This window comes from Ovis canadensis, chromosome 7 (genome assembly GCF_042477335.2).
Source record: "Ovis canadensis isolate MfBH-ARS-UI-01 breed Bighorn chromosome 7, ARS-UI_OviCan_v2, whole genome shotgun sequence".
NCBI classification, from domain to species: domain Eukaryota; kingdom Metazoa; phylum Chordata; class Mammalia; order Artiodactyla; family Bovidae; genus Ovis; species Ovis canadensis.
In genome coordinates this window covers 95164050-95178042 of record NC_091251.1, presented here as the reverse complement: position 1 = coordinate 95178042, position 13993 = coordinate 95164050, and the positions used below count along the sequence as shown (strand labels likewise).

Below are 13993 nucleotides of genomic sequence, written 5' to 3'. Positions count from 1 at the left end.
CGCCGCATATAAGTTAAATAAGCAGGGTGACAATAAAGCCTTGACGTACTCCATTTCCTATTTGGAACCAGTCTGTTGTTTCATGTCCAGTTCTAACTGTTGCTTCCTGACCTGCATACATATTTCTCAAGAGGCAGGTCAGGTGGTCTGGTATTCCCATCTCTTTACGAATTTTCCACAGTTTGTTGTGATCCACACAAAGGCTTTGACATAGTCAATAAGGCAGAAATAGATGTTTTTCTGGAACTCTCTTGCTTTTTCCATGATCCAGCGGATGTTGGCAATTTGATCTCTGGTTCCTCCGCCTTTTCTAAAACCAGCTTAAACATCTGGAAATTCTCGGTTCAGGTACTGTTGAAAACTGATGTGGAGAATTTTGAGCATTACTTTACTAACATGTGACATGAGTACAATTGTGCAGTAGTTTGAGCATTCTTTGGCATTGCCTTTCTTTGGGATTGGAATGAAAACTGACCTTTTCCAGTCCTGTGGCCACTGCTGAGTTTTCCAAATTTGCTGGCATATTGAGTGCAGCACTTTCATAGCATCATCTTTTAGGATTTGAAATAGTTCAACTGGAATTCCATCACCTCCCCTAGCTTTGTTCGCAGTGATGCTTCCTAGGGCCCTCATGACTTTGGACTCCAGGATGTCTGGCTCTAGGTGAGTGAGATAATCATGCCATCATGATTATCTGGGTCGTGAAGATCTTTTTTGTACAGTTATTCTGTGTATTCTTGCCACTTCTTAATATCTTCTGCTTCTGTTAGGTCCATACCATTTCTGTCCTTTATCATGCCCATCTTTGCATGAAATGTTCCCATGGTATCTCTGATTTTCTTGAAGAGATCTCTAGTCTTTTCCATTCTATTGTTTTCCCTTATTTCTTTGCACTGATCACTGGCCTTACTACTTTGTTAAACCAGTTGTTGGGTTGTGGAAGGTCACGGAATGGATCCTAGGCAAGGGACTCAGCACAGTGAATGTTTACTATCTAGAATATAAGCATTGCAAAAACTTATCACTGGTATGGCTATATCAAGTCATACTGGCCAATTATATGGTGTGTATTTCTCTATTCACGTTTGAGTGTGCTGGGTTTAATTCTGTTTATTATATACTAACACCTATTAGATAAAATTAGGAAAATAATGAGATCATCACAAGAAAAGTTTCACCTATCCAACTGCTTATGGTTGCCCTGGTCTTTTCCCTGATCTTCAGGCTTATATACATCTCCACCTGGCAGCCTGATAAATAGACCTCTCAAATTCAACAATTCGGTTCACTGTATTCTTCTATCCAGCTTACTGAGGCCTAGAACTTAGGAGTCATATTTTGATTTCTTTCTCTTCCCCACCTTTTATAATTAATTCCTGCTCTTGACTTTCTCCACAAAGAGAATTCTGTTGATCAACCAAAACTGAGATTATTAAACTTACTGCAGCAAGGGAGAGCACCAGTATGATAGAGTCTTGGTAGTTAGGAGAAGTTAGAAAGATTATTTCTGGGGTTTTGAGATCTGGACTCAGATGGTTTAAGGCAGGTCCTTCAAGGTGGGGAACTAGTTCGGATGGGCAAAGTTTACAACACAATATTTAAAATTAATGGACATAGCAAGAAGAGCAATCTGTTATCATGTGAGGAGAACTGTTTGCCCTGATGCACAAATTGTTTGCCCAGATAGATTAGTTTGTTAAACTTTCCTGACAAAGTGTAGCTAATTCTTGGCTTACAGTCTTATCATCTTAGGCAGAATGCTTTCCTGAAGCACAATTATATCATGTTGACTCAGTTAATTCATAGATTTCCTGAATCTATGTTTTGTTGATGTTGTTGCCTCTACCTGAAATAATCTTTTCCCTCCTACTTTCCACAGTATGTGACTGTTTTTTGTTCTTTTAAAACTTAACTCAGGCAGTGTCTCCTATAGGAAATGTTTCCTGAACCTAGATTGCTTCTAGGTGATACTGTATATAGTGCTATTATTTCATTCTCCATGTTGTGCAGAAATGAACCTTTTATAAAGGGAGAGAGCCATCTAAAGGCCGGTTGTCTTATTAATTTCTGTATCCACTAGCATTCATAACAGGGCCCAGCACATGATAAGTTTTCAGTTTTTACTAACCCAAACAAACTGGGTCAGAGGAGGAAGACCAGAGGAATAGGAGATAAGAGGTGATGATTTAACTTTAAATTAATGAGACTGAGGCAGTATCAGTGCACCCAAATACAGAAATTTAAGAGAGGAAGAGTTAAGAGTACAATTAGGAAATGCTCCTAATTGGGGTAATAGTTTGTGTTGATTATTTCTCCAGGAGTGATAATACAAAGAGAACACCAATGGAGGATTAATATTTGAGGAATATCTACAGCGGGTGGGAGAAAGTAGAGGAAGCCCTCAAAGGCATCGGTAGAAACAGAGATGAGGAGGATAAACCAGAGGATTTCCTGATGTGGGCAGTTAAGTGTACGCAGTAACCTCTGAAAATCTAGCAGAATGGGGATATCATTTTTTAAAAATTTAGTTTGTAGGACAAAATAAGTTTGTTCTCAGGTTTTATACTTAGAAAAATATATTCTTTACCTATATTCAACCAGGACTTCCACAGGGGGTATGATTTTCTTTATTTGGGAGTCAAGTTTAACCTTATTGAGAACCAGTAGTAAACATTACTTTGAATTAACATTTTCTTTTTTTTTTTTGGTAAGCAAAATCATTATACATAGATTACCTGAAAATAGAATGTTTGGTTTCTCCCTTGTATTAATTATTATCTTAATTGCTAGATTATTTTGTAGGCCAGTGGTAGTTACACATTAAGAAGTAGCAAGTAAGATATTATGATTATGTATTTTCTTTCTACCAAGTTCATTTTAGAACAGTTACAGATATATCACTGATTTTCAAAAAATTTCCAGCCCTGAAACTCTTTCCTTAAGCTTTAACATGGAGCCCCAACATGTAAGTCAGAGAAAGAGAAGCTTGTCTGTTTGAACCTGTGACAGGGACTGAAAGCCCTCCTGAGAGTTATATCAGTCTTCTAACCTCCTCCTCTTTCCTTCCAAACACGTTTGGTACCAGAGACTCCTCTGTGGAAATTCTAGAGCCACCTAAAGGATAGTTCAAAAATCACTGATATATAATTCTCTTTGTAGAAACACTGATGTCAAGCCATATTAATACTGAAAGTGATGTGATATTTAGACCTTCAAATCAGATGATATTTCCAGTCTGTTATCTTTATTGGTCAGTAGAATAGTACAACAACAAAGAGGAAATACATTTGTACTGGTGCTATTTAGACAGAGGTTGGATATCAGGGCTTCCCTGATAGCTCAGTTGGTAAAGAATGTACCTGCAGTGCAGGAGACCCTGGTCCGATTCCTGGGTTGGGAAGATGCGCTGAAGAAGGAATAGGCTACCCACTCCAGTATTCTTGGGCTTCCCTTGTGGCTCAGCTGGTAAAGAATCTGCTTGCAATGTGGGAGACCTGGGTTCAGTTCCTGGGTTGGGAAGATCTCCTGGAGAAGGGAAGGATTACCCACTCCAGTATTCTGGCCTGGAGAATTCCATGGAATGTATAGTCCATGGTCTCACAAAGAGTCGAACATGACTGAGTGACTTTCACTTCATTTCACTGGATGTCTTCCTTTCAGGGAAGTTGTCCAAGTAGTTCCTTTGTCGGTGGGAGGTTGGCCTACTATTAAATGCAGTCTCTTCCAACACCGATGATTCTCTGGTCTTACTGTCTACATTTATCCTACCTTGTAAATACCATCTAATAGGATGGGATCTATTGTATCTTTCATTTCTTCAACTTTATAGTGTGCTGTATATATGACAGGCACTGTATTAGGATGCAAGGATACTATTTAAACAAGTAAGTGTAAACAAACAAGATACAACCTTCCATAAAGGAAATAGAAAATTGCTATAAGGTTTGAGGAGTACAGTTACAGAGGTAAGCAGAGGGTATTCATGGGACTCATATGAAATGAAAGGACCCAGACCAGATAGGGGCTTTTCAGAAAAAATGCTAGCTTCTATGAAGACTGAGCTGACTCTTTGAAAATGAGTAAACTTGAACCAGAAGCAAATAGAGAAAGGTCTTTCTAAGCAGAGGAAGGAGCATGTACAGAGGCTCTGAAAGATAGCCTGCCTTGTTTAAAGTAGTTTGGGTAGTTGAGTATGCCTGGAGCTTAGCATGTGAATGGAGCTGGTGGGTGAAGCCAGATGAAAAAAGACTGCACCATGCTTGGGAATTTGGACTTTACCTTAAAAGTGATGTGAAGCTATTGAAGGATTTTAAGCAGAGTAATTAATGGTCAGATTTGTGTTTTAGAAAGTGCTCTGGCATTAGTCAGGAGAACAGATCGGAGTAGACCTCTCTTGGAAGCAGAGAGACTATTAAGTTATTAAGCTTTTGCAATGATACAAGCAAAAATGAGGATAGTAGAACTTACGTGGTGGGTGGGGAAATTAATTCAGGATATACTAAGTAAATAAAATCCATAGTTATTGGTCAGAGAAAGAATAAAAGTAGAGGTGACTTTTAGCTGTTTGACTTGGCCAGCTGGGTAAGTATATAGTCTTTTTTTGCTAAGAGGAAGAAAAAGAAAGGCATCATACAGACTTTTGTCTCAAGATTCTTGGAGTGCCACCTCGAGCAAGGATGTGGATGTTTTTTATTTTCTTATATTTGTATTTGTATATATTCTTGAAATGTGATATGAAAGTATATTATCAAGGAAGGTTAAGGAATTCTTTTTGGAAGTCTATTAGATTAAGATAGACTCTCATTTAAAGTAGTTTAGGAATAAGTGATCTACTTAAAAGCAAAGGAATGGATTACCTTTTGTCCATCCAGTCCTTTGATTATTTAATATCCACCTAACCTACTCAGGGCTTCCCTGGTGGCTCAGAGGTTAAAGCATCTGCCTCCAATGCGGCAGACCCGGGTTCGATCCCTGGGTCGGGAAGATCCCCTGGAGAAGGCGATGGTAACCCACTCCAGTATTCTTGCCTGGAGAATCCCATGGACGGAGAAGCCTGGTAGGCTATAGGCCATGGAGTCACAAAGAGTCGGACATGACTGAGCGACTTCACTTTCACTTTACCTACTCTATAAATCAACTTTGAATTGAGAAATAATAAATTCATTTTTAGAAAATCCAGAGATTTTATCATTCATCTCTCCGAAATTTTACCTTTTAAGAAAATGTGTGGTAAGATTAGCCTCTCTGTGTGAATTAGCTAATTTGGTAATAGTTCTGCTGTGGCATTATGCACTTTAAAATACAAAATGATTTTCCTCTGAATGCAGGCCTTGATTTTCAAGTCTTTCATCGGTGTTCTGTGGGAATTAATGTTCCCTCCCTTGTTGTTTAACATTCCTGGCAGAGATGTTTCCTCTATATAGCTTTGTCACATCATTTTCTCAAGTTAGGTCTCCTTTTAGGCTGGTTGAGGTGCTTAAATCCCTCACGGAAAGAATGAAACAGAAAACTGAAGGTATTGGTTTCAGGTTTTGAGATTTGTTCTATAAAGGGATACATTCATTATGTTTATTCATTGACTCTTAAATGCTCCTTTGTTTCTTATTAGATAAGTCTTCCTTCTCTGTAGTTTTGTGATTTCTTCTGTACCTTTAAAAGCATGAGAGAAGTGCCTCTTCCAGTAACAAAACAAAAACACTGTAGTTTAAACCAAAAAAATTCCCAAATGTCAGTGTTTCAGAATGATTTTTTCCTGATAAGGATCAAAGTTTTCAGAATATTTTCAGAAATTGTTAGCAGTTTATAATTTGGCCTACATGTACAAATTTCCTTATTCGGTAGTTAAAATGGATTTGAGAGGTAGATTAGTAGGAATAGCCATTGGTTTATTACAATTAAAGTGCTTGAAAGTTCTTATAATAACAACTCCAGATCCTACAAGATGTTATTGTTGTTTTCCTAGAACTGGTACTATAATTGTCTTTGCAAAAAGTGAAATGATTTGTTTGTTTGAACTTAGGGTTACTCTAAAAGGAAGTATGTTAATTGCTCGTTTCCCCCTAAAACAAAACCTTTGATTTGAGATAATAGTTTTTTTTATTAATATTGTAATGTGAACTTTAAATGTGTGAGAAGGTTCAGTTCAGTTCAGTTGCTCAGTCATGTCCGACTCTGTGACCCCATGATTCCCAGCACACCAGACCTCCCTGTCCATCACCAACTCCCGGAGTTCATCCAGACTCGTGTGAGAAGGTAGTAACTTCCTTTTCATATTTCTTTTACAGCTTGTAAAAATTAAAATGAATAAACTACGGCAGAGTTTTAGGAGAAAGAAAGATGTTTATGTTCCAGAGGCCAGTCGTCCACATCAGTGGCAGACAGATGAAGAAGGAGTTCGTACTGGAAAATGTAGCTTCCCAGTCAAGGTAAGACCTCACGTTTCTATAAATTCCATTAATCAGAACAGTTAGAAGAAAACACTTCAAAAGCTAATTTCTTTATATTCTGCTTCAGTGACAGAATTAGTAAGAAGAAAAAGAGATTATAATTAATGATTTTTCGCCTTCTGTTTGTTTATTTATTTTTAAATATATATGTTTTATTGACTTGCATTGTTTCAGGTGCACAGCAAGGTGGTTCAGTTATACAAATACACATATATTATTTTTGAAACTATTTTCCACCATAAGTTACTACAAGATACTGACTATAGTTCCCTATGATATACAGTAAACCTTTGTTGCTTGTTGCATATCTATTTTTTTATTAGAAATCTGGCATTCTGTTTATACTAAGTCAAACAAGTGGAATCAAAAATGTCATAATTTTTTAGTTAGGCAAAAATTCATAAGTTTTCTAAAATATATATATTATACATATTTATATATATGTATACAAAAGCTTTTCTGCTACTCTTGATAAAAGCTTGGGAAAGAACAATCAACAAGAAGAGAAGAGATGAAAAAATTGGAGAACATAAAGTAAATCAAATGCAAGCACTGAATATGAAATAGAAAAAGTGAAACTAGATAAAAGTAAAAGATCATCATATAGTCCAGTTGTTTTTAAACATGTCTGCTCATTAGAAACATATCTGGAGCTCTGGAGAAAAAAAGCAATACCTGAGCATTTGTAGTTTTCAAAAAATTTCAAGATACTTCTGATATGCATCTAGGTTTTAAAAAGTAATTTTAAAAGGTTTCTCTAATAGATCCTAGTTTTGGTGATACAGAATTCTGTTATTTTTCTCTTGACGAATCATGATATAGTGGTATTAAGTGAGTAATAGTGACATAATCACAATAGTAAAAGATTTGTATCAGTTTTCACAATCAGTTCAGTTCAGTTGCTGAGTCGTGTCCGACTCTTTACGACCCCATGGACTGCAGCACGCCAGGCCTCCCTGTCCATCACCAACTCCTGGAGCTTGCTCAAACTCATCTCATTGAGTCAGTGATGCCATCCAACCATCTCATCCTCTGCCATCCTCTTCTCCTCCTGCCCTCAATCTTTCCCAGCATCAGGATCTTTTCAAATGAGTCAGCTCTTCGCACAGGTGGCCAAAATATTGGAGTTTCAGCTTCAACATCAGTCCTTCCAATGAACACTCAGGACTGATCTCCTTTAGGATGGACTGGTTGGATCTCCTTGCTGTCCAAGGGACTCTCAAGAGTCTTCTCCAACACCATAGTTCAAAAGCATCAATTCTTTGGCCCTTAGCTTTCTTTATAGTCCAATTCTCACATCCATACATGGCCACTGGAAAAACCATAGCTTTGACTAGATGGACCTGTGTCAACAAAGTAATGTCTCTGCTTTTTAATATGCTGTCTCAGTTGGTCATAACTTTCCTTCCAAGGAGTAAGCGACTTAATTTCATGGTTGCAGTCACCACCTTCAGTGATTCTGTGAGCCCAAAAAGATAAAAGTCTCTCACTGTTCCCATTGTTTCCCTCGTCTGTTTGCCATGAAGTGATGGGACCAGATGCCATGATCTTTGTATTTTTAATGTTGAGTTTTAAGCCAGCTGTTTCACTCTCCTTTTTCACTTTCATTAAGAGGCTCTTCTGCCATAATGGTGGTATCATCTGCATATCTGAGATTATTTATATTTCTCCCAGCAGTCTTGATTTCAGCTTGTGCTTCATCCAGCCCGGCATTTCTCATGATGTACTCTGCATATAAGTTAAATAAGCAGGGTGACAATATACAGCCTTTACGTACTCCTTTCCCAATTTGGAACCAGTCAGTTGTTCTTTTGAACTGCATTCAAATGGGTATATCTTTGCTTTTCTCCTTTGGCTTTAGCTTCTCTTCTTTTCTCAGCTCTTTGTAAGGCCTTCTCGGACAACCATTTTGCCTTTTTGCATTTCTTTTTCTTGGGAATGGTCTTGATCACTGCCTTCTGTACAATGTCATGAACCTCAGTCCATAGTTCTTCAGTCAGTCTGTCTATCAGATCTAGTCCCTTGAATTTATAGGTCATACCTGAATGGTCTAATGGTTTTCCCTACTTTCCTCAATATAAGTCTGAATTTTGCAAGAAGGAGTTCATGATTTGAGCCACAGTTAGCTTCCAGTCTTGTTTTTGTTGACTGTAAAAATAAATCCTGTAATCAAGGAAATCTATAATCAAATCCAGTTGCCCTCAAGACCAGGTTACCTGGGGATTCCCAGTCTCCTTGTCAGATTCCCCAGGCTGTAAAGCCTTAAGTGGGGTTTACAACCTTCACAGTGGTGGAAGAATTTCTTTGGAATTATTGTTCTGTAGTCCATGGGTCACCCACCCATAGGGTGTGGGATTTGATTTTATTGTGATTGTACCCCTCCTAACATCTTTCTGTGGCTTCTTCTTTGTCTTTGGATGTAGATTATCTTTTTTTAGTATCTTTTTCCAGTGTCTTCCTGTTGATGGTTGTTCAACAGCTAGTTGCAATTTTGGTGCTCTCGCAGGAGAAGATGAGCACACGTCCTTCTATTCTACCATCTTGCACTGGAAGCCTTCTCATTATATTTAAACAAGAATTTCTGGTATATAATCTGAAATCTCTACAAATAAGACCACTTCTGATGAAAATACTAATCCTGAAATACCTAAAAATTCTGAATTAGCAAGAATCAAGTTTTTTTCAACAGAACATGCTTGCTAATGGTGGAACAAAGGAAGTGGGTATCTGCTTTCTTAAATACAGGCCTGGTATGTTCTATAAAATCTTAAATCAGAAGAGTTAAATCAAAAGGGATTTTATCCTTAATCTTTTTTTTCTATTTGAATAGATGTTTTTATTTATTTTTTAAATTGGAGGCTAATTATAGTATTATAGTGGTATCCTTAATCTTGTAACTTTTAATTGAGTTCATTTAAACTAATGCCTTCATTTGTCACATCAGAAAATGGAAGCTTTAAAGTTTAAGAACATAGTGAAGATCTAGAGAAAGGGGTGCCTTGTAGGTGCTTTTTGTTACTGCTACTTGAGACTAAAGAAGAATCATCTGTATTTAAGGTCATAGAAGAAATAAATGAGCGTGCTACACCATTTAGTGAGAAGAAGCAATTAAGGGGTCGCAAAGAGTCGAACATGACTGAGAGACTGACCTGAACTGAACTGATGCTATGAGATGTGTGAGGAGGAAAAAATAGAAGGAACTACACCAAAATGTTAATATCTTGAAGAAGAAACTTTAATTTGAAGTGTTAGCATTTTTCTCTATTTTTTGTATATTCTTATGTGTGAGTATTTTTATTGTTATTTTTCTCCTCCTTTTTTACTGCCTTGGTACTATGCATGAAACATGGACTAAAGCCTCAGAAAGAAAAATAGTCAATATGATTGGAAAAGTGATTTTGAGAATCTCTGGGAACTTAATACATGACTCTTAAAATACACAAATTTTCCACAGTCTCAATGATGAAACATTTTCCTAATCACCTAGCTTTGTCTATGCAATTTACTTGCTGAAACTGCTTTTATAGGAATAATAAACTTAATGTTTAATTTTAAGTGGTTAGTGTGATATTAAGATTAAAACAAACAAACAACTCCACCTCTTACATAAAATCTAACACTCTTCTCTAGTGCCCCACACCCAGCCAAACAGTAGATTCATTTTGATTATACAAATCAAGTATTAAGTATTGGGATCCTTAACGTCTTACAGAAAAAACTAAATGAACTTTTTGGCCAACCTGATATGTTGAAGTCGGTCCTCTTACACATTGCTGATTGCTTGGAGGATACTTTGCAACCTCATGGGAGGGCAATTTGGAAAATATCAGTTAAAAGTTTCAATGTACTTTTCATTTGACTAGCAGTTTTACATTTAAGAATTACATCTATAGATATATACTGGTGTCAGTGATCATTCTAGCAATTTGTTTATAATAGTAAAAATCTGGAAACTCAGTTAAACATCATTCTGAGACTAGATAAAGAAGTTATGACATCTGTTGAGGGGAATTCTTTGACACTTAAAAAAAGAATGAGGTAGATCTATCATCACATATTTATAAATTTTTTGAACTCCTGCTGTGTGCCAGACGGATGTTAAGTGGTAAGCAAGTAAGACATAATTCTCACTCTGTGGAGTTTATAGTCTCCTTATGGGGGAGAGACTTTAATTTGATATCTGTGTTACTAATACATGATTACAGACTGAGAAAGTGCTTTTTATTTACTTTATTTCTCTTTTCAAAAAGTCTTTTTTTTAATATAGCTGATACACAATGTTATGTTGGTTTCAAGTGTACATCTAAGCAATTCAGCTATACATTCTTTGTTTACATTCTGTTCTATTATAGGTTATTATAAGATGCTGAATATAGTTCGTTGTGCTATATATACAGTAGGTCCTTGTTGTTATCTATTTTATATGTAGTAATGTACATGTTTTGATCCCAAACTCCTAACTTTCCCCCCCTCCCCTTTCCCCTTTGGTAATGCTAAGTTATGGCTGAGTAATATTCCATATTGTGTGTATATCACATCTTCTTTATTCATTCATCTATCAGTGGACACTTGGGTTATTACCATGTCATGGCTATTGTAAATAGTGCTGCTGTGAACATTAAGGTGTGTGTATCTTTTTGAATTATAGTTTTCTCCTTATATATGCCTAGGAGTGGAATTGCAGGATCACGTGGTAGCTCTGATTCTAGTTTTTTAAGAAACCTCCATGCTATTCTCCATAATGGCTGCACCAGTTTACATTCCCACTAACAGTGTAGGGTGGTTCCTTTTTCTTGGTGCCCTTTCCAGCATTTATTATTTGTAGACTTTTTGACATGGCTATTAACCAGATTTAGAAAAGGCAGAGGAACCAGAGATCAAATTGCCAACATCCACTGGATCATCAAAAAAGCAGGAGAGTTCCCGAAAAACATCTGCTTTATTGATTACGCCAAAGCCTTTGTGTGAATCACAACAAACTGGAAAATTCTTCAACCGATGGGAATATCAGACTACCTTACCTGCCTCCTGAGAAATCTGTATGCAAGTCAAGAAGCAGCAGTTAGAACTGGATGTGGAACAACAGACTGGTTCCAAATCAGAAAAGGAGTACATCAAGGATGTATATTGTCACCCTGCTCATTTAGCTTATATGCAGAATACATCATGCAAAATGCAGGGCTGGATGAAGCACATGCTGGAATCAAGATTGCCGGGAAAAATATCAATAACCTCACATAGGCAGATGATACCACCCATATGGCATAAAGTGAAGAAGAACTAAAGAGCCTCTTGATGAAAGTGAAAGAGGAGAGTGAAAAAGTTGGCTTAAAGCTCAACATTCAGAAAACAAAAATCATGGCATCCTATCACTTCATGGCAAATAGATGGGGAAACAGTGAGAGACTTTATTTTGGGGTCTCCAAAATCACTGCAAATGGTGACTGCAGTCATGAAATTAAAAGACGCCTGCTCCTTGGAAGAAAAGCTATGACCAACCTAGACAGCATGTCAAAAAGCAGACATTACTTTGCCAACAAAGGTCCATCTAGTCAAAGCTATGCTTTTTCCAGTAGTCATATGTGGATGTGAGAGTTGGACTGTAAAGAAAGTTGAGTGCCAAAGAATTGATCCTTTTGAACTGTGGTGTTGGAAAAGACTCTTGAGAGTTCTTTGGACTGCAAGGAGATCCAAGCAGTCCATCCTAAAGGAAATCAGTCCTGAATGTTCATTGGGAAGACTGATGGTGAAGCTGAAATGCCAATACTTTGGCCACCTGATGCGAAGAACTGACTCATTGGAAAAGATCCTTGATGCTGGGAAAGATTGAAGGCAGGAGGAGAAGGGAATGATAGAGGATGAGATGGTTGGATGGTATCACCGACTCTATGGACATGAGTTTGAGTAAGCTCTTGGAGTTGGTGATGGACAGGGAAGCCTGGTGTGCTGCAGTCCATGGGGTTGGAAAGAGTCAGACACAACTGAGCAACTGAACTGAACTGAATTGAGTCTAACCAGTCTGATGTAATACTTCATTGTAGTTTTGATTTGCATTTCTCTAATAGCTAGCAATGTTGAGCATCTTTTCATGTGGCTATTGGACATCTGTATGTCTTCTTTGGAGAAATGTCTATTTAGGTCATCTGCTCATTTTTTTAATTGGGTTGTTTGATTTTTGATATTGAGCTGTACAAGCCATTTGTATATTTTGGAGATTAGCCCCCTTGTTGGTCATTCTGTTCGCAAATATTTTCTCCCATTCTGTAGGTTGTCTTTTTTTGTTGTTATTTGTGGTTTTCTTTTCTGTGCAGAAGATTTTTGGTTTAACTAGGTCACATTTGTTTGAGATAAGTGCTTTTTAAAAAGGGAATCTGGTTCTCTAATAACATGTAACAAAACAACATGACCCAGACTGTAGGATCAGGGAAGGCTTCCTTGAGAAAGTAAAGTTTGACCTGATATCTAAAGGTTTAGTAGGAATGAATTAGGTGCGAAGAGTATATGTACATAGACATTGGTGGTGGGAGGAAAGAATGATATCAAGGAACTAAAGGAAAGCTATAGTAGTATCGGAAGTTTAGATGAACCAGGGAAGAAGTAGGGCAAAGATTTGTAGGCCATGTTAAGGATTTGGGACTTCTAGAGTAATGGAATTTAAAAAAAATTAAAAGATGCTTGTTCCTTGAAAGAAACGCCATGACAGACCTAGACGGTGTATTAAAAAACAGAGACATCACTTTGCCGACAAAAGGTCCTTATAGTCAAAGCTGTGGTTTTTCTGGTAGTCTGGAAACTGTGGTTTTCCAGCAGTATATGGATATGAGAGTTGGACCATAAAGAAGACTGTGTGCCAAAGAATTGATGTTTTTGAACTGTGGTGGTAAAGGAAATCAATCCTGAATATTTACTGGAAAGACTGATGCTGAAGCTGAAGCTCCAGTACTTTGGCCACCTGATGCAAAGAGCCAACTCATTGGAAAAGACCCTGATGCTGGGGATGACCGAAGACAGGAAGGGAAGGGAACGACAGAGGATGTGATGGTTGGATGGCATCACCAATTGATGAATGGACATGAGTTTAAGCAAACTCTTGGAGATGGTGAAGGACAAGGAAGGCTGGCGTTCTGCAGTCCATGGGGGTCACAAAGAGTCAGACATGACTGAGCCATTGAACAATAACATAGTGGTTACGAAGAGTCTGGTGAAAGATTACTAATCCAGAGGATAGATAATGGTAGGCTGGACTAGAGTGGTGACTGCTGAGATGAAAAGAAAAGTAAATTGAAAAATAAATTGAAAAATAATTGAGGCACTAGGAATTGGAGACAGATTGCATCTAGGAAATGAAAAGGGGTAGTATTAAAGAGAATACCTAGTATCTTGTCCCAGACTGATAGAGGTGGTGATCGTTGATACAGGAAATACTGAAAGAATGTTCTCTGCATGTACTTATGCAGAATATTGTAGTCTATCATTAAGTGATAAAGGCAAGGTACAGAACAGTTTATATGGAATGATTCTTTTTATAGTTAAATTAAAAAAAAAAT

At 37.4% G+C, this 13993-nt stretch overlaps 1 protein-coding gene across 49 annotated transcripts in view; it reads left to right on the top strand.

The window, feature by feature from the left end:
• The window catches only part of NUMB (NUMB endocytic adaptor protein), a 170415-nt gene that overhangs the window by 103800 nt on the left and 52622 nt on the right, over nt 1-13993 (top strand). For all 49 annotated transcript variants that reach the window (XM_069597002.1, XM_069596993.1, XM_069596990.1 and 46 more), the window contains one exon: nt 6285-6425. In XM_069597002.1, the coding sequence (XP_069453103.1) occupies nt 6300-6425 (126 nt within the window). In that variant the 5' untranslated portion in view covers nt 6285-6299. The remainder of the gene's footprint in view (nt 1-6284; nt 6426-13993) is intronic.